Source organism: Pristis pectinata, chromosome 2 (genome assembly GCF_009764475.1).
Source record: "Pristis pectinata isolate sPriPec2 chromosome 2, sPriPec2.1.pri, whole genome shotgun sequence".
Taxonomy (NCBI): Eukaryota; Metazoa; Chordata; class Chondrichthyes; order Rhinopristiformes; family Pristidae; genus Pristis; species Pristis pectinata.
The window spans coordinates 102163075-102189035 of NC_067406.1; the positions used below are offsets into that span (position 1 = coordinate 102163075).

At 39.5% G+C, this 25961-nt stretch overlaps 1 protein-coding gene across 2 annotated transcripts in view; it reads right to left on the reverse strand.

The window, feature by feature from the left end:
• Positions 1-3735: 3735 nt before the first annotated feature.
• The window catches only part of LOC127584907 (probable ATP-dependent RNA helicase DDX60), a 72054-nt gene continuing 49828 nt past the window's right edge, over positions 3736-25961 (reverse strand). The window contains exons 26-37 of one of the 2 annotated variants that reach the window (XM_052041907.1): positions 24346-24484; positions 23507-23659; positions 20818-20922; positions 20423-20623; positions 19200-19304; positions 17474-17627; positions 9894-10021; positions 8402-8549; positions 7244-7398; positions 4955-5106; positions 4787-4849; positions 3736-4012 (exon numbers count right to left, since the gene is read on the reverse strand). In XM_052041907.1, the coding sequence (XP_051897867.1) occupies positions 3907-4012; positions 4787-4849; positions 4955-5106; positions 7244-7398; positions 8402-8549; positions 9894-10021; positions 17474-17627; positions 19200-19304; positions 20423-20623; positions 20818-20922; positions 23507-23659; positions 24346-24484 (1609 nt within the window). In that variant the 3' untranslated portion in view covers positions 3736-3906. The remainder of the gene's footprint in view (positions 4013-4786; positions 4850-4954; positions 5107-7243; positions 7399-8401; positions 8550-9893; positions 10022-17473; positions 17628-19199; positions 19305-20422; positions 20624-20817; positions 20923-23506; positions 23660-24345; positions 24485-25961) is intronic. The other variant, XM_052041917.1, reaches the window with a different exon arrangement.

The window sequence follows — 25961 nt, forward strand, 5'->3', positions numbered from 1 at the left end:
GATATTTCTTCTGAATTTTCCATTGGATTTGTCGATGACTGATGTAGTAATGGCTGATAGTTGTGCTCTACTGTGCATTTACTGCATAGAAAGTGATTCCACAGCCTTATTCAAAATGTTAGGTTATGCTCAACAGAAAAGACATGGCCTTTTCATTTTGTATGTGTGTCCTCACTCTTCCAAAGAGCAGGATTCAATCTCATGCCCTGGTTAATATTTCTCCTTCAACATTAGCAAATTAGAAACACAAACTCTACAGCCCAATTCAGGCCCTTCGGCCCACAAAGTTGTGCTGAACATGTCCCTACCTTAGAAATTACTAGGCTTACCCATAGCCCTCTATTTTTCTCAGCTCCATGTCTCTTAAAAGACCCTATCATCTCTACTTCCACCACCGTTGCCAGCAGCCCATTCCATGAACTCACCACTCTGAGTAAAAAAACTTATCCCTGACATCTCTATACCTACTCCCCAGCACCTTAAACCTATGTCCTCTTGTGGCCACCATTTCAGCCCTGGGGAAAAGCCTCTATCTACCAGATCAATGCCTCTCATCTTCTCGTATACCTCTATCAGGGTCCCCACCCACCCCAATCACTCCAAGGAGAAAAGGCGGAGTTCCCTCAATCTGCTTTCATAAGGCATGCTCCGCATTCCAGGCAGCATCCTTGTAAATCTCTGCACCCTTTCTATGGCTTCCACATCCTTCCTGTAGTGAAGAAGTGACCAGAACTGAGCACAGTACTCCAAGTGGGGTCTGACCAGGGTCCTATATAGCTGCAACAATACCTCTTGGCTCCTAAATTCAATTCCATGATTGATGAAGGACACCATATGCCTTCTTAACCACAGTCAACCTGTGCAACTGCTTTAAGCATCCTATGGACTCAGACCCCAAGATCCCTCTGATCCTCCACATTTGCCAGAGTCTTACCATTGATACTATGCCATCATATTTGACCTAGCAAAATGAACCACTTCACACTTATCTGGGTTGAACTCCATCTGCCACTTCTCAGCCCAACTTTGCATCCTATCTATGTCCTGCTGTAACCTCTGATAGCCCTCTATACTATCCACAACACCTCCAACCTTTGTGTTGTCCACAAACTTACTAACCCATCCCTCCACTTCCTCATCCAGGTCGTTTGTAAAAATCACAGAGTCCCAGAACAGATCCCGGAAGTACACCACTGGTCACCAACCTCCATGCAGAATACAACCCTTCAACAACTACTCTCTGCTTTCTGTGGGCCAGCCAGTTCTGGATCCACATCGCAATGTTCCCTTGGATCCTATGCTTCCTTACTTTCTCAATAAGCCTTGCACAGGGTACCTTATCAAATGCCTTGCTGAAATCCACATACACTACATCTGCTGCTCTCCCTTCATTGACGTGTTTAGTCACATTCTCAAAAAATTCAATCAGGCTCGTAAGGCAGGACCTGCCCTTGACAAAGCTATGCTGACTATTCCTAATCATACCTCTCCAAATGTTCACAAATCCTGCCCCTCAGGATCTTCTCCATCAGTTTACCAACCACTGAGGTAAGACTCCCTTTCTTGAATAAGGGAACAACATTTGCAATCCTCCAATCTTCTGGAACCTCTCCTACCTCCATTGACGATGCAAAGATCATCGTCAGAGGCTCCGCAATCTCCTACTTGGGGGTACATCTCATCCGGTCCCAGTGACTTATCCAACTTGATGCTTTCCAAAAGTTTCAGCACCTCCTCTTTCCTAATATCCACATTCTTAAGCTTTTCAGCCTGCTGCAAGTCCTCACTACAATCCCCCAGATCTTTTTCCATAGTGAATACTGATGTAAAGTATTAAGTACCTCTGCTATTTCTTCCGGATCCATACACACTTTCCCACTGCTGCACTTGATAGGCCCTATTCTTTCACATCTTATCCTCTTGCTCTTCACATACTTGTAGAATGCCTTGGGGTTTTCCTTAATCCTGCCCGCCAAGGCATTCTCATGTCCCCTTCTGGCTCTCCTAATTTCCTTCTTAAGCTCCTTCCTGTTAGCCTTATACTCTTCCAGATCTCTAACATTACCTAGCTCTCTCTACCTTTTGTAAGCTTTTCTTTTCCTTCTGACTAGATTTATTATAGCCTTTGTACACCATGGTTCCTGTATCCTCTTGTGACTCCTGTCTCATTGGAACATGCCTATGCAGAACTCCACACAAATATCCCCTGAATATTTGCCACATTTCTTCTGTACTTTTCCCTGAGAACATCTGTTCCCAACTTAAGCTTCCAATTTCTTGCCTGAGAGCCTCATAATTCCCTTTACTCCAAGTAAATGCCTTTCTAGTCTGTCTGTTCCTATCTTTCTCCAATGCTATTGTAAAGGAGATAGTGATCATAATTCTATCTCCAAAATGCTCTCCGACTGAGAGATCTGTCACCCAACCAGGTTCATTTCCCAATACCAAATACTAAATTGTTCCTTCCCAGTTTGTGGAATCTGGAAAAATAAACTGCTGTAAATCACTTTGGGATATTATAGTCATGAAAATTGTAACCGATCTTAAGACAATATTCCAACCTCTGCCTCAAGACAAAGGTTAAACTGGTACCACCCACCCAACTTCATTTTAAATAAACAACTCAACATTTGTACTTTTCAGTGCCACAATCTTCAGGTTTTTGGGCAACAACTGCACTCACAAGAACTGAGTGTAGTTGTTGCCCAAGTACTTGATTCAGTTTAATAACACTTCACTAAATTTATTTGATGACCTTGCAGAAAGAGCTTTTGGACCTACTTCTGGGAACTGTTTTGTGGACCCAAATGAAATGGGAACCCAAATTATGTAATCTACTGGTTACTGCAATATTGCATGGTGATATTACTGAACATTTTGACAAGGAATCATTTGTTTAAAATAAGCCAAAGACAAACAGGGTGCCACAATTAAGAAAATTGTTTAAAACATCTTTATTTGAGCAAAATATTGTTTAAAAAAAGATGCTTTATATTTTAAAGGCTGAAGATCCTTTGTCATTTACTCACTCCTTGCTATTGGAATTGACTTTAACTTTATAACATATAAACTTCATGATAACAAAATGCAAAATACTCAATGTTATGGCTTTTGACATCACCTTCTCCAAGATGGAAACTGCCGTCAAGGTTGGTTACATTTATTCATTAAAAACCAATGTGTGAAAAGACATTCTAACAGATCTCTGTCGATGCTTTTTGTGCCAGTTACTGAATATGTGGAGCAGTTAAAAGCCACATGGCTTTGGGTCTTTTTATATATATATATATATATATATATAAAAAAGAGGAAGTACACTCAATCTGGTCAATGGGAACTGGACCAAGGATGACTCTCATTAATTATCTGCATGTTTTGTTCTAGCTCAAGGCTATGTGCAGAAATACTGCATACGTGATATCACTGGTGAAAACCCAAACCTCATTAACATTGTGGCACTGTATATCAATGCTGTGTACCACTCTGTACTACTTGATCAAAAATATTTTAGTTGAATTGTTAGGTTTGTACACGAGAACATAATGAACATGATTGGTGCCTCTAGTCAAGCAGCAAGTTTTAACCAAAAAAATTTCTGGGAAAAGGGAAATGTTACGGCTAATTCCAGTGCAGAGGCCACCAGTGAAGTTTTGCATTAGAAATTATTTTTGTACAATGTTAACCATCTTTAAGTAATAGTTTGTACATAGTGCAATTAAATTTCAACACAATAAATTATCTACTTTTCAGTTTTATTTTTTTGTTGACATCACTGGGCTATACGTTTTCTAAAATTTTCACATGCCCTACGCAACTTAGTTTTGTCATGTATTCACTCCCCTACATTCATTCAGCAGCAAGAATCCAGAGAGCACGTGAATGAAGCAGTTTTCAATTGCGTTGATATTAACTCTTTATCTTTTCAAATTTTTGGTAAAATGTATCTCGTAGTTGTTCAAAAGCCAAAACGACGACATCATCTTTGTTGTCACATATTTCCTTGAAAGATGTGCTGGAAAATAAAACAAAGTTTTTGTAAACAGCAGCATAACTTCAGCTCAGCATATGATACTCATCAAGAAAGTGCAACAAAGTAGGAAGTGTTGAAAATAGTGGACTACAGGGCTGAAAGGAATGCTCCGTTATCTAAAGCTGGTTTTATAATTTTTTTTTAAAATTCTGCCTTTTCACATGAAGCAAGAATACTCAACTGAAATGAGGAAGGAGCCATTATGCATGCAAGGTAAAAATGAGGGCAATGTAGGACCTGAATATACACAACAACACTAAACAAAATAGATCATTTATTTTTTAAAAACAAAATGAGGAAAGTAAATTTATCAAACAAATTAGCTGAAGCAAACTGTTCCACTTCAACCCTTGTGTTACAAAAATAAATTCTAGTCATACAAGCCCCAAAATGCCTCGAGTGTCATTTGATAGGAGTGCAGAATAAGAACAGACAAGCCAGGTCAACAAATTGCTGTTCGTGATAGTAATAGAAATTTTTAGTGGTCAGAAAGCTGGGAACACCATTAATCAGGAGCATGAACATCTTGGTATTATCTGATCTGCTTTTATGTCAAGGTAATCTTTTATATATCGAGTTCATTTCTCAAAAGCTTAAGCCAGCAGAGCCTTTCCAAATCAAATGGACATTTTTGTATCAATGAATGCATTGTTAGACTTGCTATAAAATAAATATGATGCAATAGAATAAATTTCACTCTGGCAGCATGAATGTAATTTCATCCCACAATAAGCCAAGAACAATATTCCTTCATACCTGATTGAGCTAAGAGTTAGTTGAAAATCATTGAGGGCATTATAGGCATCACCCAAATGCAACCTGAAAAGAAAAATTAAAATAATTATTAAATCAAACCATTTAACATGCACCTCCACATCTTCCCCAATACTGATTTTGTAGAAGTTTTACTGCAGTTTAACTTACATATTGTCATTTAACAAAGCCCTTAAAGAACCATGTCTGTAGAAGTCAAGGGCATAAGCATTCAATGGCATTCTCCTGCCATGCTCATCATACTTTCTCAAGCTTAGGACAGGAATGTTGCTTGAGTTGACTTCAACAGTACGTAAAGAAATCTGTAATGATAAATTGCAAGAGATTATAGTTGACTTTTAACACAGACATTTGGGATCACATTCACTTATATGTGAAACAATGGGGCAACATGCAAAAATATTTTCTCTCAAATATCTAACTTGAAAATACTGTCTTCACATATCACCTCAAGAAAATCACAGGTGAATAATATTCACATGCTAGTTTGATTTTTTTTTAATATTGCCAGTTAAAAACTGATGAAATAAGAGATAGACAAAAAGTGTTGATTTTGCCAGTAATACCCACATCCAATGAAAGTTCTGGGAATTTTAAATAAATCTGCTCATTTCTGCATTAATTGGCAGTCTGAAAGTTCAGTGCCTTAGTTTTCAGATTACACCCTTTCCAAGTAAATGAAATTACCGTGACTTTTAATTTTTGCATTGTCTCCAGGATTTGTTTACATTATTAATAAAGAGCAGAAATATGGATCTTTACTGTTCCCATATTCTACTATCCCATCAAGATCAGCTGGCATTGATACATATAGCATGCAACTCAAATCTGAGCCCCCTGAAGACCCTGTGGAAATTACCTTAGTTTTTTTTATTATTTTTAATTACTTTTATAATTATATTTATATAAATTATATACAATTATATCAATATAATTAATATCATTATCCGGAATAACTCCTGAATTGTTTTTGTGACCTGAGCACATGTACATACCCAGCTTATGTCAAATTCAACAATATACCTTGTACCAGTGATCTAGATACAAAACAAGTACAAATTCTTGTAGTGAATTTGTTCATCTGTAAATTTATAATAAACTTCAGACTGTTGAAGCAATGCTAACTATGAAATGAAGTGCTATTGTGTACCAGGGTGTTGCAATTAGCAACCAACTAAGCTAGATCACAGCTCAAAATCTTCTCCTTTGTAAACAGTCCCTTAACATTGAAATGCTGCTTCCATTCTAGTTTTGTGAATTCAGGGCTTGCTATCAAGGCCAATGTGGAAACGACAGAATCTTGTGAAGAAGGAGCAGGCAGTGGCTGATGGGATGGGCAGATGGGGGGTAGTTGACAAGGTGATGCTCTTTCCATTTGCTTATGTTGGATCTGTGTGCTCCTAATGCAAGGCTCAAGGTTCCCAAGTGCTTTTTTCCCCCCCACTTTTAGTAGTTAAAGGCCAGAGGTTCCCAGGAATCAATGGGGATGTTTCACTTTAAGAAAGTCTTGAGCACATACTTGAATCTTTCTGTCTGCCTGGTAATTTCCTCCCATGACAGAACACTAAACAGAGCTGAAAATAATGATTCCTTCCCATACCAGATGGATATGTTCACAACTGATGTTCATAACAATAACCACAGCTCAGAAAACTTAGTTCATCCTTTCCCTCTGCTCAAGTATCACCTCAGACTAAACCTGACCGCTTGTCAGCTTCCATCTTCCCCAAATTTCAACTCATACAAACCCACAGAGCTTTGCTCATCATTATTTTCAGCCTATTTATACCACACAAATTTAAAATTCTTTTCAAGGCCCTCCAATACTTCACCTCCACCAAACCTCCATAGTTTCCTCCAGTTTTACAAAGCTCTGAAATGTGCTTTCTTCCATCTTATGCATTGCCCACCATTACCAGCTGGGTGCACAGCAATGCGAGTAGACCACTCAGCCCTTGTCTGCTACTCAATAAGAATCACAACTGATCTGTCCCCTAATACCCTTGGGCTAGCAAAACTTTAAATCACAGATTTAAAATTTTATTTGCAGGAGGAAGTTTCATACTTCTACCTGGTGTGTGAACTTCATTCTGAAAATCTTTTGCCTTTTTGTTCTCCAGCTTTTAATTCATGATAGTAGGTCACTTTACCACTGGAGCTTGCTCTGCCATTCAATATCATGGCTGATCAAATACCCAAAACCCTTGTTCCCACCCAAACCACACATTTTGATTCATTTGCTGTCCAAAATTCTATTAATTTCAGCTTTTAACTTGATCATTGCCTGAGCATCCTAACTCTATGAATGCGACAAAATCCAGAAATATAGCCCTCCCCGAAAGCAAATTTCATTATTTCAATCTAAAATGACTGACCATGTCTTGAGACTATGCCCCTTGTTGTTGCAATTGTAAATAAAAGTAACAAAGTACAACTTACACTGTCCACGTTATTCATTTTGAACAGATCCAAATTAGTAATCCCAGATAAACATGCAAATGGTGACACAGCGGTTGTGGGATGATTTCCAGGTGTAGTCAACTGATCTATGAATTTAGAATCAGATCCTTGGGGAGACTGAACTCCACCAAATGCTGAGGAGGAAAGTCAACAATAAATCAGTACTACTCAGCAGTTAAATTTCATGAAATAGTCCACTTTAAAAGTTGGCTTTGAGATTCTGACTTAAAGTCTCTAGTGGGTTGTATTTTCAATTGAAGCTAAGAGAGTTAACATACTTTTAAAACTGTTTCCAGAAAAGCAGAGTAAAGCAACCAATGGACATCAATTTATGCTAATTAGAAGAATGAGGATTTTTAATTTTAATGCAATGTTATGATCACTGCCTTAAAGGGCATTACGAAGAAATTCATTTTTGAAAAAGGATAAGATGGCCCTTTCTAACAGCCTACAAAGCGCAATAGCACTCACATGGCAGGTCCCAATTGCAATTATCCATTGCTAATCATAGATCTCTAGTTTTCAAAGCTAGAGTAATGTAGTAACAAGCTAATGCTTTTTCTTATATAAAACACCGTCACTAAAAAAAAAATCAATATCACTCCTATTTAAATATTCTTTGTGCACGTCATAGACCACATCTCGGCGAAAAAGCATCCTCCGGGTTGTCAGTTTCTGTTTGACACATTTTCTTTGATTGTAGGTAGCTACAGCCAAGGGTTACTTAGCAACTAAAATTTTCCACCAGTTTCGTTTTTACAACTATCTCAAGGACATGGATAACATTGATAATTATTGGCCATCATTAGTGCCTAGCCACCTTCTTGAATCATTGCTGGATCATTCTAAAGTGCACTAGAGGTCAACCACATGGTAATATATGCAAGTCAGAGTAAAGACACTTCAAATTCCAGTTTTCAAGGGAAGTGAATTCAATTTACCAAACATGGTTACTTTTCCTAGCTGTTGCTCAAAAACTGCCAGGTTTAGGTTGGTACATGAATTCCCCATCTCTGGAATGCAAATATATTACACTTTTCTTTTAAGGATACAATTAAAGGTCCAGCATTATACTCTGTAAATTAAATTGCAGTTTTAAATATGAAAATATAAAAATGGTTTGAAATATATATTTACATGTTCCTGATAAAGGAAGTTGACATTCTGCAACCATATCTGCTTGGTTTGATGCAGAAACGAAGAAGCATCCAAAGATCTCCTGGATACTTCTGTTGTATTCATCGACTGCTTCTGCAAACTCTTCTGGAAGATCCTCCAGGAACACCTGGAACAAGAAAATAATCCATAACTTGTTTTTAGTTAGAATCTACAGGTACTTCAGCAAGTAGCACCTCTGGAGTTAAACTATTGTGCTGATAACAACTTTCTGTACACTGATTGATGTGGCGACCATTTTGCTATGATTAGGTTTAACAATAAATAAATTGAAACAGAGACATTACTTTTGTCAAACCAAATCACAAACACAATATTGGAATCTATTTGAGACAGGTTCACTTTAGGAGTGTGTATTAGGAAGGATCAACTTGTAAGGGCATTTGTTTTTTTTAATTCAAGTAAACCATAGTTCAAATAACAGATTGCTGGCTCCCTGTGGAGCAACAACTCAGTGGCTTCTTGTGCTGTAATAGTTTTAACCATGGAAAAGGGAATATTTTTTCACTGTAATTTGTACTTGGCTTGTGGCAGTGCATAATATTCTAATACCAAAGTGAGAAAGTTGTGGAGCAACACAGAAGAAATCTGAAATATTCATAAACAGTTACACAAATCAAGGCAATATATTAAAGTTTATTATCTTACAAGCAAAATCTGTGGCTCTGTAATGAACGACAAAATTTATCAATAAAGATTATGTGTACTAAGACTAAATGTGTAAGAATTTTTTTTATAAGCACCAAACCCCTAGCCACAATTGTCTTCAGCCAATATGCTCTCATTGTGATGCCTGGCACACGTTTTGGGGTATGACATCATTTCAAAGCACTCTCATGCCAATTTCAGTGAAATACAATAAAAAGACTCCCAATCCTCCTTCCAATCTCATAGAAGCCAATAACTTTCCTCTATCCAAATTTAACACACCCTTACTGTGCTAATTCGCCACAACTAACATTTGTCATACTGAGCAAATTAGCAGTAAATTGTGGGCTATGGTCTCATGCCGACCAGAAGCTGACTTATGACAGCTAACAAAAGAGTCTTTAATCAAGGATAGATTTCAACTCTAGGGAAAGAGGAAATAAAGCAAGTGCAATAAACATAGCACCAGAATGTTCTTTACAAATAAACTCACTATGAAGGGAAGTAAACTTTCTTTGCCCAAGACAAAAGATTTTTTGGGATGTCTCTACTAACATGGTAACAACACGGCAACAGGGACTGCTCTCGGAATATTGAGTCGGGTGGCCAGGTATCACTTCAGAAGTAAAGATAGGGCAGCCAGAGAGCTTGGATTCAACAGAGTCTTGAAAGCCCACAAGTAGCTTTGAAATACCAATGAATAATACTGTGCATAAAAATTTAAGTGTGCGCAAAATGCATTTCATGATTTAATAATAAAAATGTCATTCCCCTGAAGTCGTAAATTGTTTCACATTTTTTATACCTTTGACTGGTGGAATGTGGCCCAACCCTTCTCAGTTGAACATGAGGGAAGATATTTCCTTCCGAAGATATTTGCTAATATCAGAAGTAAAGACTCCATCACTTCCTCAGAAAAGCGCACTGAACCTGCTAAAATACACCATAATCAATACCAACAGATTAGTACAATTCTTTATTTTCACTGTAAATGCAATGTAGTACTAACTCCGCCGAACTTTAATAAACATTGATAATAACTACAATGGAATCATTTGTTCATTGTTTCGAAACTGATAGCCACTATTCCTACAAATGACATGCCTCAATCACATTTAGGAAGGCTGACCCATTTACATTAAACACCTGGAAAGGCAGGAATGAGTCATCATCTGATATTCAATGTTTAATAGAAAGTTACTCTACAAAGCCACAACTCAAATGTGCAAGTTTGATCCTGCACTCCCATAACCACAGTGAAGGATATATAATTGGCTGATCTTCCACCCTCCTGTCCCTGCCTGTATTAGTACCTGCCTGTGAGATCCTACTATCCAGTGCAGGCATGCTCTCAAGCTTTGTTCTAGATGTTTTTATTTTCAGTTACCTGCCTTTATGCTGAGACACATAACTCCCATTCCACTGAAAGTGGCTACACACTTTGTTGTGCTATACTTATTCTAAGCCATTTATCACAAGACTGGCTTAAGGGTTGGCATATGTGCAAGTCTGAACCAGGTTTAATAATCCTGGACACACAACATAATGGCCCGTGGTGAAATTGTCTGGCTCACATTTGCTGCCTTTGCTGTTCCAGCTTCCATCTTATCTAGCAACTCACTTTGCCATCAGCCCTGCTAAATTGTTCAATTATTCTGCTCCAAAATAAAATTAATTTCATCCTATATCAGAATATGATTGGACTTCCACTGAGCACCCTTCATATCATTGGCCTTAATCATAACTATTCCTCACTCCCCAGATGCTACCTAACCAACTAAACATTTCCAGTACCATCTGACTTTATTTCAGGCTTAACAGTTTGCTAGAATTAACAATTAAAAGATTGTGACTGCTTATTGTACATGCTACTGAAGCACTCCGGTGTCCATTAATATAACATAATGGATAATGATCTATTCCTTATCCATGTAGTCCCTTAAATAATGCTTTAATTCTATTAATCAATGCAATTCTAGAATTCTCCCACTATTTCATACTTCAAGCATTTACAGGTTTCTCTTTTTTTTAAATTATTTTCTCAAAAGCTGTACAGTAAACTCTTTATACAGCTAATACACAACAGCAGAATGGCATCAAAGTGAATAACTTTAACACCCAGTAAGCCTGGGTGGCACCATCAGCTGTTAAAACAATTCTGAATGAAGCATTTTTCACTCTCCATTAGAAGAATTCTGAAGCCTTGATTTTCACTACCTTAAAAGAAAATCAAATGGGTACTGCAGAATGGTATTACATTGCCATGTACTTACATTTTAATTCACACTCCAAAATATGTACTCCTACCTGCCCAATATTTTTAATTAGAGATCATTGTGGGAGTTGAGTGGGAGGGAGTGTTTAACATCATTGTTACTGGTATTACACATATTTTGGGTGAAAACAGATCTGATTAAAAGTAACAACTGACAGCGTCCCAGTTGTTCAGAGTTCAGTCACATCTCCGATTTGCATTCCTCAATGTAGCTGACCACCTATGACTTCCTAGAATCAGGGACCAGTTAAAGTCGAGTTTGTCATATGCACAAGTACATGTATGCACAGGTGCAATGAAATACTTGCTTGCAGCAGCATCCCAAGCACATAGCATCATATAAGCAGCATTCACAACAAAAACAAATCATACATAATTTTTTTTTAACAAAACACAATTAGAACAAAAGGTCTATTTTGGTGCAAAGCATTCATAGTGTTGCTAAACTGTAGTGATTAGGGATTTGCTGATTGGTTCAAGAACTGAATGTTTGAAGGGAAGTAGGTGTTCTTGAATCTGGTGGTGTAGGACTTCAGGCTTCTGTACCTCCTGCCGGATGGCAGGTGCGAAAAGATGGCATGGTCCAGATGGCGGGGATCTTTGATGATAGATGTTGCTTTCTTGAGGCAGCACCTCCTTTACATACTACTAATGGTGGGGAGGGATGTGCCCATGACGTATTGGGCAGAGTCCACTACTCTCTGCAGCTTCTTATGTTCCTGCACATTCGAATTGCTGTACCAGACCATGATGCAACCAGTCAGGATACTTTTAACAGTACATCTGTAGAAGTTTGTTAAGAGTGTTCAATGACAAGTCAAAACTCCTTAAACTCTTAAGGAAAGCATGCCAGTGCCTTGACTTTTGATTGCATCTATGTGCTGGGCCCAGGAAAGGTCATCTGATATGTTAACACTGAGGAATTTAAAGCTGCTGACTCTCTCCACTGCTGATCCCCCCAATATAAACTGGCACTTGTTCGTCTTCCTTCCCGAAGTCAACAATCAGCTCTTGTTTTGCTGACGTTGAGCGAGAAGTTGTTTTGCAGAACCACTCAACCAGATGACCTACCTCGCTCCAGTAAGCTGACTCATCACCACCTGTGATTCATCCAACAATGGTAGTGTTGTCGGCAAATTTGAAGAAGGCATTGGAGCTGTGCTTAGCCACAGTCGTGTGTGTAGAGTAGAGTGGGGGCTAAGCACACAACCTTGAGGTGCACCTGTGTTGATGGTCAGTGAGGAGATGGTGTTACCAATCCTCACATTGAGGTTTGCCAATGAAGAAGTCAAGTATCCAGTTGCAGAGGGAGGTAGAGGCTAAGGTCTTGAAGCTTGATGAGTTTGGATGGGATAATTGTGTTGAACGCCAAGCTGTAATCAACAAACAGCAGCCTGACGTTCAAGTTCCTGCTGTCCAGATGGTCCAGAGCAGAGTAAAGAGCCAGAGAAATCACATCCGCTGTCAACCTGTTGTGGCAGTAGGCAAATTGGAGGAGATCCAGGTCATCTGAGGCAGGAGTTGATTCACACCATAACCAACCTTTCAAATAATTTCATTACGGTTGACAAAAGTGCCACTGGATGATAATCATTGAGGCAAGTCACCACGCTCTTCTTGGGCAGTGGTACAATACATGCCTTTTTGAAGCAGGTGGAAACCTCAGACTGCTGAAGCAAGAGGTTGGATACATCCATAAAATACTCCACCCAGTTGGTCCGCACAGATCTTTAGTACTCGGCCAGATACGCCATCTGGACCAGATGAGTTTCGTGGATTCACCCCCTTGAAGGATGCCCTGACGTCAGCCTCAGAGACTGAAACTACAGAGTCATCTGGAGACGTGGGGGCTCGTGTGGGTGTGTCATTGTTCTCCTTATCAAAATGTGCATAAAAGGCACTGAGCTCATCTGGGAGTGATGGGTCGTTGCCACTTATGCTACCCAATCTCGCCTTACAGAAAGTTAAATTGTGTAAGCGCTGCCACAGCTGTCAAGCATCCATCTGTGATTCTAGTCTAGTCCGAAATTGCCTCGTTACACTCACAATGGCCTTCCAGAGGTTGTTCCTGGACTTCTTATATGACTCTGGGTCGCCAGCCCTAAACACCACAGATCGAGCCCTCAGCAGATTACAAATCTCCTGGTTCACCCAGAGGTTCTGGTTGGGGAAGACTAGAAATACCTTTGTGGGTACACACTCATCACTCATACCCTAGTGAAGGAGGTGACTTCATCAGCCAGCTTTCCGGCAAGAAAACTGTGCCCAAAACTAGCAGGCCAAAGGGCAGGTGACCAGAGGCTTACTGGTCACAAGGATATGACAAATAGAGAGCCTCTGCAGCCTCAAGGTGACATTCAATAAGAGCATGGCTGCTCTGACCTTGGCTTCAATTCTACTTTCTACCTAGCAACTTCACAATTGCATGCCATTTCAATTCCCCTTCCCATACCAACTTGTCCATCCTTGGCATTCTCCACTGCCAGGGCAAGGCCCAAAGCAAACTACAGGAACAACACCTTACATTCCACCTGGGATGTCTACAACCCAGTGGTATAAATATTGAATTTTCCAATCTTGGTTAACCCTCAGCTCCACTGATTCTCTCCACCACCCACACCCACCCCCCACCCCAATCCTTTCCCAATCCTCCCATTTTTGTCCCCTCTCATACCCCCCAATCACCCATTTTTGTCCCTTCTCATACCCCCCGAATCACCCATTTTTGCCCCCTCCTGGTTCCATCCACCTACTACCCACACATTTCCCACCTCCCACCCTCCATCTGTTTTTGGTTCCATCTGCCCTTTCTCTCCCCCCCCCAAATGGTTCCCATATCACCTTCCTGCTTACCCCCTCCTAATTGTCCCCAAGTTCACCCTCCCTCCACAGCTGGCTCCATATGCATCTTTTTTCTTTCTGCCTCCATCATTCACGCTTCTGTCTCCCAACTCAATTCCTCCCCCACGAACTGTCATTCTTCATCCCTCCTTGGTCCACCTCTGGCCCCCATCTCGCCTCTTCCCATCTCCTCTTTATACCGGCTATCTTCCCTCTCAGTCCTGATTTTGGCCTGAAATATTGACAATTCCTTCCCCTGCACCTCCCCCCATCCACAGATGTTGTTTGACCCAAAGAGTTCTTCTAGCAGATTACTCCAGCATTTTCAGTTTCCTGTGTCTCATCTTTCTTTTTCCTTTAAAATCTTGACTGTCTAGTAGTACAAAAAAAATTCCCGCATAATACCATAGAAGTGACTGAACCAACAGTCAAGAATTCAGGACCACCGATCAGAGGAGTTGGAATTCCACCATGGCAGCTGAGGAACTTAAATCCAAGTAATTCAATCAAACATTTAAAAGTCTAACATCATTAACTGTGATGAAGAAAATAATGGATTGTCATAAGAGTTCCTCTGGTTAACTAATATTCTTCAGGAAAGAAAACATGCCATTCTTCTCCAGTCTAGCCTATATGCGAATCCAGGCCCACAAATGTGGTTGAATCAAAATTGCCTTCTCAGTTAACAGAAATTAGGGATGGACAGTAAATGCCAGAATTGCCTATGTCCATTTCCTGTGAATGAATAAAAATGTTTCCACCTCCATAGCTCTCTCCAATTGAGAACTTCCAAAGATTTTTTACAATCTGAAGCAACTTCTCCTCAACTAACTCATAATTCTGCAACAATGCCCTCATAAGTGGGTAACCTCAAACTTTCTCCATATTATACGAGATGGACTATGACCTCACGATCTACCTTGTTGTGACCTTGCACCTTATTGCACTGCACCTTCTCTGTAGCTGTGACACTTTGTACTGTTATTGTTTTTACCTGTACTACCTCAATGCACTTTGTACTGACTCAATGTAACTGCACTGTGTAATGAATTGACCTGTACAATCGGTTTGTAAGACAAGCTTTTCACTGTACCTCAGTACAAGTGACAATAATAAACTAATACCAATATTATACCCCATCTTCCAAATTTTTGACCACTCAACTTATCCATATGCTTGTTTCAGGTTCTGTGGCCTTCCCATAACTTGCTCTCCCTCTGTCATCAGCAAATATGGCTAGAATATGCTTGCCCCTTTAATTAATACATTTTAATAGTTTAGGTTCCAGCATGAATCCCTGTATATTCCACAGCCTGCCAACATATTATTAATTTATCCCAAATGTTTTCTGTTAATTAACCAATACTCTACCATATTAATACATCCCAATAATATGGTCTTGTGCAGTAACTTCATGTGGCACCATACTAAATTCCTTCAGGAAATCCAAATACAGGGACTTCCTGGGTCACAAAATGGCCTGACTTACGAAAACCTGACTTTATGCAAATTCTCACATACATTCTTAAAGTATTTTTCAAGCTTGTAATAACATGGACATTTCTAACTTGAGAAATCAGCTTATGGAAAATTCTCAGGAACGGAACCCTTATGTAACCTAGTGACTGCCTGTACACTACATTAACTGTCTCCCCTCTATTCAATCTGCTTGACGCATCCTCAAAGAACTGTAATAAATTTGTCAGACACTACTTCCTTCCATTAAAGGATGTTGACTCTGCTTAACTGTATTATAAATCCACCAGGGAATGATGTGAGAAGCTGGGAGGTGATAGGTGGAAGTGGCAAAGGGCTGAACAAGATAGAATCTGATAGGAGAGAACAATAGACCATGGAATAAAAGGAAGGTCTGGGTGATGGGCAGGTCGTGAGAGTGAAAGAGGGGAAAGGCGAAGGGGTAAAGGAGCCAGAGGAATGAGGGAAAACCAAAAGTGGGGGGGGAGGGGGAAAGAGGAGTGGTGTGTAGAACAAATAGTGGGAGTGGGAGTGGGAGAAATTGATGTTGATGCTGTCAGGTTGGAGACTACCAAGAAGCAATATGAGGTGTTGTTCCTCTAATCTGCATTTAGCCTCGCAGCCACAGACAGACATGTCAAAGTGTGGGAATGGGAAGCGGAATTAAAATGGCTGGCCACTGGGAGATACTGGCTGTTCCGGCGAATGGAGTTAAGGTGCTCGACAAGCAATTCCCCAATCTGCGCCGGGTCTCACTGATGTAGAGGAGGCCGCACCAGGAGCGCCGGATATAATAAATGACCCCGATGGATTCACATATGAAGTGCTGCCTCACCTGGAAGGACTACTTGGGGCCCTGAATGCTGGTGAGGGAGGTGGTGTAGGGGCAGGTGTAACACTTAGCACGGCTGCAGGGATAAGTGCCAGGAGGATGATCGGAGGGGAGGGATGAGCAGACAAGCGGAGAGGGAAAGAGAAGATACAGCTGGTGGTGGGATCCCGCTGGAGATGGCAAAAATCGCAGAAAATGATATGTTGGATATGAAGGCTCGTGAGGTGGTAAGAGAGGATGAGTGGAACCTTATGTCCCGTCCCCCCACCTTTTGGTTTTCCCTTATCCCTCTGGCCCCTTTACCCCTTCTCTTTCCCCTCCCCCGCCCTCACAATCTGCCCATCACCCACACCTTCCTCCCTCTGGTTCCCCACTTCCTTCCCTTTGTTCCATGGTCTACTGTTCCCCCCCCATCAGATTCCATCTTGTTCAGCCCTTTTCCTCTTCCACCTATCACCTTCCAGCTTCTCACCCACCCCAACCTACCTACCTTCCCCCCCTCATCTGGATTCACCTATTACACACCAGCTCATGCTCCTCCCCTCCCTTCACTCTTCTTTATTCTGGCTTCTGCCCTCTTCCTTTCCAGTCCTGATGAAGGGTCTCAGCGAAAAACCTCAACTGTTCACTTCCCTCCATTGATGCTGCCTGACCTGCTGAGTTCCTCCAGCAATGTGCACGTTGCTCCAGATTTCCAGCATCTGCAGTCTCGTGTCACAGAATTGTTCCAAGTCTTTACCATTTCTTTATGTCCCAACAGAAAGTCTGCCCCATTGATTTTCATGTTGAAACTATACCATTAAATGTCCAAATAAAGTTAATTCACTTCAAAAGCACTGTTCAGAAAGAATATTTTTCAGCAAACAGTAGGGTATCTGGCACAAGACATTTTTTCCTCACATCAAGGTTACAAAGTATGAACTATTCTATCTAAAGTTTTGGTTAAAAATGACAATCTTACCTTTCCGTGCTGATGTATCAGACTGAGAACAAATTTTGTGAAACAGGCCTTTCACAAGGAAACTGACAAAGATAAAATTGGCCGGTTCATGCTGATGCAAGTGGGTCACTAGACCTGCAAATCCTTGTGGCATTCCATTTAAATCCAAAAAACCCTGCAAAAATGAAGTGTCACTGTTATTTCAACTGAACTCAGTACTAACAACCCGGAGTTGAAATCTCACCATGGAGACCTGTAAATTTATGTTCAATTAATTAGATAGCCTCAAATCAAATAAGAACACTCAACTTAGTGATGGCAATCTTGAAACTTCAGGACTTAAAAATATATCTAGTTCGGTTAACGATGCCAAAGGAGGAAATCTGCTATCCTTAGGTGCTCTGGCCTGGTCAATATGCAAATGAAAATTCTAAGCAACGTGTCTGAATCTTGCCTGGTTTTTGAAGTGACAGAGATCCATTTAATTGTATCAAAAATCACTATATTGAAACAAACTTAGGTACAAATTCAGATTTGGCAAAGTTACATCAATCCAGACAACCCTGCAAATATCTCCTCACAAGTAAAGTCTGAACTGGGACAAACAAGCATTACAAAAATGTAAGTCACACACAATCAAATCTATAGCCAGCTAGACAACTTCTCCACAGCCCTACAGACAGCTCAACCAGCAACAAGACTATGTTGGAGGCTTACAAGCCAGACAGTGCTCAGAGAGTTCTCCATACAACCCAACCTTGAAGTGTCATGCACCAGGTCAAGTATGGACAAGGGATCACCAATGATCAGAAACTCAACTGTGGCAACAAGAGCATGTTAGAGACCTGGTATCTTGGAGTGAGTAATTAATCTTCTGACATACCAAATCCTCATATGCAAGGCACAAGCAAAGAGCTTGATGGAATACTCTTCACTTGCCTGGATGAGTACAGCTCCAACAAAAACAAGCAGCCTAGCACTATCCAGGACAAAACAACCAACTTGATTGGCACATTACACACAAACGTACTGCAGCCACATAACCAGCTCACTCTGACAATACCTCCCAAACTCCAAGTATAAGTGCAGCAGTTGCATGGGAACACTGCCAGTCACAGGTTCCCAAAGCCTCACATCATCCTAACTTGGAAATGTAGAATACTCCCTTAAAATTACCAAATCCTAACTCTGGAATGCTACCCAAATACAGCTACAGCTCTTTTAAGAATTTGGCCTACTACCATCTTCTGAAGGGCACTTCCGAAGTGCAACAAATTTAACTTTACCAAGATTCCACGTATCATAAAATTAAAAAGAGAAAGGTTCAGCGTAATCCTGTTTGTGTTGGCTGTGATAGTCACAGCCACAGGTAGAGGGGTGTCGATACCAATAGTTGAGGATTCTCATTGCTCACGTTAATTGCCGATTGCTATCCAGTGATTCCTGCCGAGAAACATGGACGTCAAGAAAGAGGGACATGATTACCACGTAGCCTTGGTTCTCAACTTGTAAGAAACTGGATGTGGAAGATGTCATGATTGCTGTCAATCATGAGTAGCACCAGTCTTGTACCAGCAATTTTCCCCATATTGACTTGGCTATATTTCAAAAAATTAGTTTCTAAAATTTTGTCTTTGTTTAAATGCCACATCTATTGCAGAAATGTACAGTTTTGGCTGATGTGAAAATAAGCAAATACATTCAAATTTTTGTTACACTTTTTAAAAAAAACATCTTCAAATCCTACCTCTTTGAGAAGAAACTGTAAACAGAACAGGAAGTACAACTTCAAGGTCAACTGTTTCTTCTGCTTATCGTAGCACAACATAGAATGTTGCAGCAAGGATAAAGCCTAAAAGGGAAAAGTAAGTTTTTCCAATGATTATGCACAGCGTCAAATTTACAGAATAATTTTTTAAATTTAATTTTTAATTTTATTTACAGCGTGGTAACAGGCCCTTCCGGCCCAACGAGTCCACACCGTCCATTTTAAACCCCCAAATTAACCTACCTGTACATCTTTTAGAATGTGGGAGGAAACCGGAGCACCCGAAGGAAACCCACGCAGACACGGGAGAACGCACAAACTCCTTACAGACAGCGACGGGAATCAAACCCCAATCGCTGGCGCTGTAATAGCGTCGCGCTAACCGCTATGCTACCGTGCCACCTATTATATTTTATATTAGCCAAGTTTTGATTCTACACAGTTGTGATGTATGTACTGAAATATTCCAAGTCAGACACACATTAGAGAATTTTTATTGCTGAGAAATAAGCCAAAGTTCAATTAAATAAATAACTGAAAACCAGAAAAATGGGGAGGAGGTAATCAAAGGAATGATTTTGTGCAATTGCACAAATAATGCCACCAACTGTTTTCCTCCCATTAAGTTAAAAATAAAAGTTTACCTTAATGCTTTGGCTCATTTCTGAAGATACCAGGAGAGTGTGCCAATTCTTCCCATTTTATCCCTTTTAAATTTCCTTTTTAATAATTCTTAAGGGACAATGTGCAATACGTGTTTATCCTGAATAAAAATTCCTAATGAAAAACTATAAAAAAGGTAATAACTATCGAAGCAAGAAAAACCTTATTTGGCTTCTGCCTAGAAATACTGATATCCCAATACAAGCAAAATATAATATGTACCCTCAGTGAAATGTTGCAGATTAAGATGTACACAGGTGTACATTTACAGTAAATTGTGAATTTATCTAAAGTAAGGAATTATATTTTGTGTTTCATGCTTAAAATAGATTTTAAAATATTACCATTCTATTGATGGACAACTGGGTAGAATCAAGAACCAACAAAAAAAACCTTAATATTGTAATTTGTTCTTCTATTTACTTTAATCGATTCCAGCAATTTCAGAACAGTGATTTTAGCAATTTCAGTAGTAATAAAATGATAATGTTGCTAGCTAAAAAAATTTCTGTGACAAGGCTTCCCGGCTAATTAAATACCTTGGCTTCTGCATCTGCTTTGTCATCAGATTTAGCAGCCAGCACCATAAGACGAAGCACAAGGGACATAGATAAAGGAAACTGGCCCCTAAGTAAGGGAACGCTTGCTTTGAGAAGTCTTTGCACTTTGGGCAACGGAACGCAATAAAAGATCACATTGCCAATCACATCAAAGCCTCGTCTTCCAGCTCGGCCAGACATCTGGAAAGAGAATACCAGAAAGTTCAACTTTTGAAAATTTAAGTTTGAGCACAATCTCATTTTTGACACCAAAATTAAAAAGAACTTTGATTAGTTACATGGAAGAAAAACCTAGAAGTGCTTTACTTCTAAGTGGTTTATTTATTTAAATACTATATTAGAAACAGAGCCCAATAAAGAATGGGATATGATACCTGTCTATATTGCAAGGCATCCAGTGAAACGGAATCATCAAGAAAGACAACAGTCTTGCATGGCATATTAATACCCAAAGCAAGAGTTCCAGTAGCAGTCACAACCTACAGAAAAACAAATTTGTTGAATGAATTAATCTCAGCTGGAATAAAAACTGCATTCAAATACATATTTTGTAACACTGCTAGAATCTTCCACAGTGGAATGATTATGGAATTGACAGATCCTAATACTATCAGGAATTAATACTTTTCAGTTCTTAAGCAAATTTGTCACTTGTGTTTTTAACAAATAGCATCAAACCTTATTTTCATATTATTCAGTTTTTCGTACCAGAATCCAAGGCATGTAACTATAAAATTACCTCAGAAAATATCCATTACAAACATAGTTTTCAACAACAATTCACACACTTGGCATTTTCACCAAGAATCAACCAATCAGCACTGAAGTAAAATAGTACAAATTGAGTTTTCTTTACGATTTTTAAAAAATTCATAAGAGATGGATCTTCTGATGACTCAAACTGCAAGTTGCAAGCTGCACTGTTTCTTCCAGCATGACCCTAGATGAAGTCTTCCACAGGAAACAGACTCCAGCACATCAGCAGGCCCTGTGCAAAACAGCATCTCTCCCAGTGCACATGGCCGGCAACACAGACCAACAGCCAGTGAGACCCTATACCCCTAGCCTTCCTGCTTCACCAGCTAAGGATGTCATTGCAGATTGACGTTTGTAAACATCTTTATTTCAAAAACACCAGGGAACTATTTTAAAGAATAAAAATACAAATATTTTCCTACCCCTCAACTACCCCAAAAACATGTGCATTTCACCCTTGGATATATTCAATGACTTTGGTTCCACAGTTCTCTCGTATAGAGAATTCCAAAGGATTTACACTTTTAAGAGTTTCCTTATCACAGAACTTAAATAGGTGACCCATTATTCTGACCTACACTGCCCTTACCTCCTCAGCCATCTTAGATTCCCCCAAATAGAAACATCCTCACAGCACCTAACCCCCTTAGAATCTTATCAACAACTCTCATTCTTCCAAGCTAAACTACACTTCCGAGACATGGCCTACCTACAGGAGGTACATCAAAGCACCAGTGACATACCACCAACACTACTGCCACAAGATCTTCCAATCCACTGGCACGATAAGCGAAGCAATCTCGGCATCCTTTCCCAAACTAATAGTCCTGGCATCATGGCTCTAGATAAACCGAATCAGCTCCAATGGAAAAAAGTCAGTGCTCTTTTGCCCAATACCAGACTCCCAAAACCTCCTTGAAAAAGTCCATTGACCTGTGGGAAGCCCTAGCCCATGACAGCTCAAAAGGGAAACAAAACATTCACAACGGCATTGAGGACCGAGTCCACTTATCAGGAGCATACAAAATCCCAGCACAAATGACAGAAGGTCAAGTGCTGTATGTTCACAGCATTTTTTCACATATCTCTTCAGAGTGCTCTGTAGTCACATTTCATTTAAACAATTTTCTAATCTTATATTCTTACTATCAAAGTTAATAACCTCTGCCTTCCACATGTACTCAATCTGCAAAACATTTCACCACTCCCCTAACCTACCTAGATCCCTCAGCAGATTTTTTTGTATCCTTCCCACCTATCTTTGTAGCATCAGTTAACCTGGCTACAATTCACTTGGTCTCTTCATCCAAGTCATTAATATGGATTTTGAATAGTTACAGTTTGCCAATCTGAAAATTGACTCAATTATCCCAATTCTGTTTTCTGTTAGTTTGCCAGTCCTCTAGCTAGACTAAATATACAACCACAAATGCCATGAGCTATTACTTTGTGCAATAACCTTTTCTGAGGCACCATATCAAATCCTTTGGAAACTGCATCTGTTATTTCCCAGAAACAATATTCTTTTCATCAAACCATGCTGAGTCTGCTTAATTGTGTTATAATTTTCCATACCAACTTCTTAGTGGATTCCAGCACTTTTACCATGGTGTTTTAGGCTAATTGGCCAGTAGTTTTTGCTTTCTTTTTTCTTGAATAGGGATGTTCTATTTGGTTTTCCAGTCTGCTGGGACCTTTCCATAAAGGAATCTTGGAAGATCATAACGCATCCACTGTTTTAGAAGCCACCTCTTAAGACATTGGGATGCAGGCCATCAGGTTCAGAGGACATTGTCACTTTGACATTATTTTACCTGGGTTCCTCTTCTTTCATGATGGTGATCATTTCAAGTTCCTCAACAACTTTTTGCACACAAATTTTTTTCCTATTATTCGACAGGCTGTACAGCAAAAGATGCTGCTGCTAGCTTAAAACAATTCTAAATTTCAGAATTTCCAAGAGTGAATTAGGCAAGTCCCACCAGAAGTGATGGCATCCAGTCGTAAGATCTGGCCTATGACTTTCACTTGGCCAATAATTAGCTCTTGCTCCACCCCTTTTATACTGGCTATCTCCCACTTTCAGTCCTAAAGAATGATAAAAGGTCTCGACCCAAAACGCTGACTGCCCTGCTGAGTTCTTCCAGCTTTTTGAAGTGTTGCTCCTTACAATCAGAGTGGCATCACAAAGTGAAATGATGGATTAGTATATCACAATGTTAAATCCAAAGGAATAGCACAAATACATTAAAAGATACAGTGAGCGGTGGCTGAATTGATCACAATGCAAGTTCATTAAATACTGACCCTGGCAAATCCAAGTCTGAAGAGCATTTCCACAGCTTGTCTTCCTTTACTGTTCAGGGATGGGTGATGAAATCCAATGCCTCTCTCCAAATAAAAGCGTAACTGATTTGCTGTTTTTGCTTGCTGCAATCGCTGAAAGATCGTATCTAGAATCTATAGAATTCCAAAGATATTGGCTGAGTATCATTTTGGAATACAAATTTCATATCATGCACCACAATAATTTTGTAAGTTAACAACGTTAGATGATTAAAAATCATACTGCCAAGTTTCAGTGGTGTTCAGTTTTTCCAATTCCTTGGTTTTATACTTCTTGAATATTCCCAAATATTCACCTTTTCATAATTTGGAATAGAAGAGTCATTTTAAACTAACAACATCTATGCTTTTTTTCCCCCATTCAGATAATTTTAAAGAAACCAAAATACATCTGCACTTTATTTACTTACAAAATTGCTAACAGATTACAGATGCCATTAATAGATCATTTTTGGCAATTGCATCACCTTTTATTGTTTTCCTTTACAACTTTCACCAAAAATTTGCTCTTTGAGGCCATAACCTTGGTCATTTATCTTGCTGCATTTTGTATTACCCAGCTGTGTGCAGGTCATCTGAAAGCAAACAACTTGCACCCAACTGGATTCCACAATGATTTTACTTGGACATATTTCTGAGGCGTGATAAAATGAAACATCTGCACTTAAGCCATTAGATGAGAGAAATAAAAGTAAGTGTTGAAAGAACAAAGCAATATTAAGTAACTGCAGCAGGATCTGTGCAGTGGGAGCACATTGGATATCTCAGTTCTAAAGCACAATGGAAAACACACTCTGTACCTTACGGTCAGCAGCACTTTCCACTGCATAGGTGCAGTCTGGTGGTATTTTCCTCAATTCTTGAAGTTTCTGGTGTAACATTTCTTGCTCAGTTTCTTTCATTACCATGTTGTCAGACACATGGGACTCCTTTGGATCACTGCAACCAGAACAAATTATTATATGGAACGCAATAAACCAATGACAGAGATGCACTCTACAGAGTATAGCATGATCTCCAACAGAAGAAGCAAAGATCTTGGAATCATTTACTAAAGAAATAGATATTATAATGAAAAACAAGGAGTTTAAAAATCTGATCATATTACTTTGGAAGACGATGGGTTGATTAAGCAGTCTCATCTATAATCATGATCTCAATTGTTACAAGTAGTAAACCATTTCAATTTAATTATGGCAAGGATGCTAGGGAAGGGCAAAACTAGTCAAGATTCTATTTATGATATCTAACCAGATATCCTTACTGGAATTGTAGCTGTACAATGTAGAACAGTTTAAAAATTAGAGGACAATAAAATGGCCTTGGTCTATGAAATATTCTGTAGTCAAATAACCTATACAGCAATGTATAGTAATAACAAGTAGTTTGTCAATAATGGGACTTTTCCTCCAAGCAGTATCAGTAAAAGCACCAAAACTGGCTGCATTGTCTCCTTGTACCTTAACCAGATGGAGACTCCCTGCTTTCCTGAACTAAAGGTTATGGATGTTATTTTAAACATCAATGAAAGGTATTAATTTCAGACTTCGAAGCCTTTTAAACATTAAAGAGATATTCTGTCCTTACAAAATTTGACTATTGCCATGAAATTTAGTTGTTTTAAAAGACATTGTTATATGCTTTTTGTGGCTCTTCATAATATTACCTATTTATCACTTATTAGATCATAAAGATCTATGTAACAGTGCGATGGGAATACGTCTACCCGTAAGAACTATTTTATGTAAAGAAGAAAAGTTACCTGAATGAATCAGTAAAGTGATCATTTGTTTTTGAATTCCATTTTGGTGCTCTGATTAAATTTCTCCTCAAAATATATCTACTAAGGGAAATATACTATGGAATGTGGTCGTCGTTCAGGGATCTCCTGCAGGATGTTAGCGATAAATTTGTCCCGGTGAGGCAGAGAAGGAATGGCAGGGTGAAGGAACCATGGGTAACAAGGGAGGTGGAACATCTAGTTAGGAGGAAGAAGGCAGCATACATTAGGTGTAGGCAGCAAGGATCAGATAGGGCTCATGAGGAATACAGGGTAGCAAGGAAGGAACTTAAGAAGGGGCTGAGGAGAGCAAAAGGGGACGTGAAAATGCCTTGCCGAGTAGGGTTAAGGAAAATCCCGAGGCTTTTTTCACTTACGTGAAGAGTAGAAGGATGATGAGAGTAAAGGTAGAGACAAAGGTGGGAAGATGTGCCTGGAAGCTGTGGAAGTGGGTGAGGTCCTCGATGAATACTTCTCTTCAGTATTCACCAAGGAGAGGGGCCTTGATGACACTGAGGTCAGTGTTGGTAAGGGTAATGTTCTAGAGCATGTAGATATCAAGAGAGGATGTGTTAGAGCTGTTAGAAAATATTAGGACAGATAAGTCCCTGGGCCCTGGCGGAATATTCCCCAGGC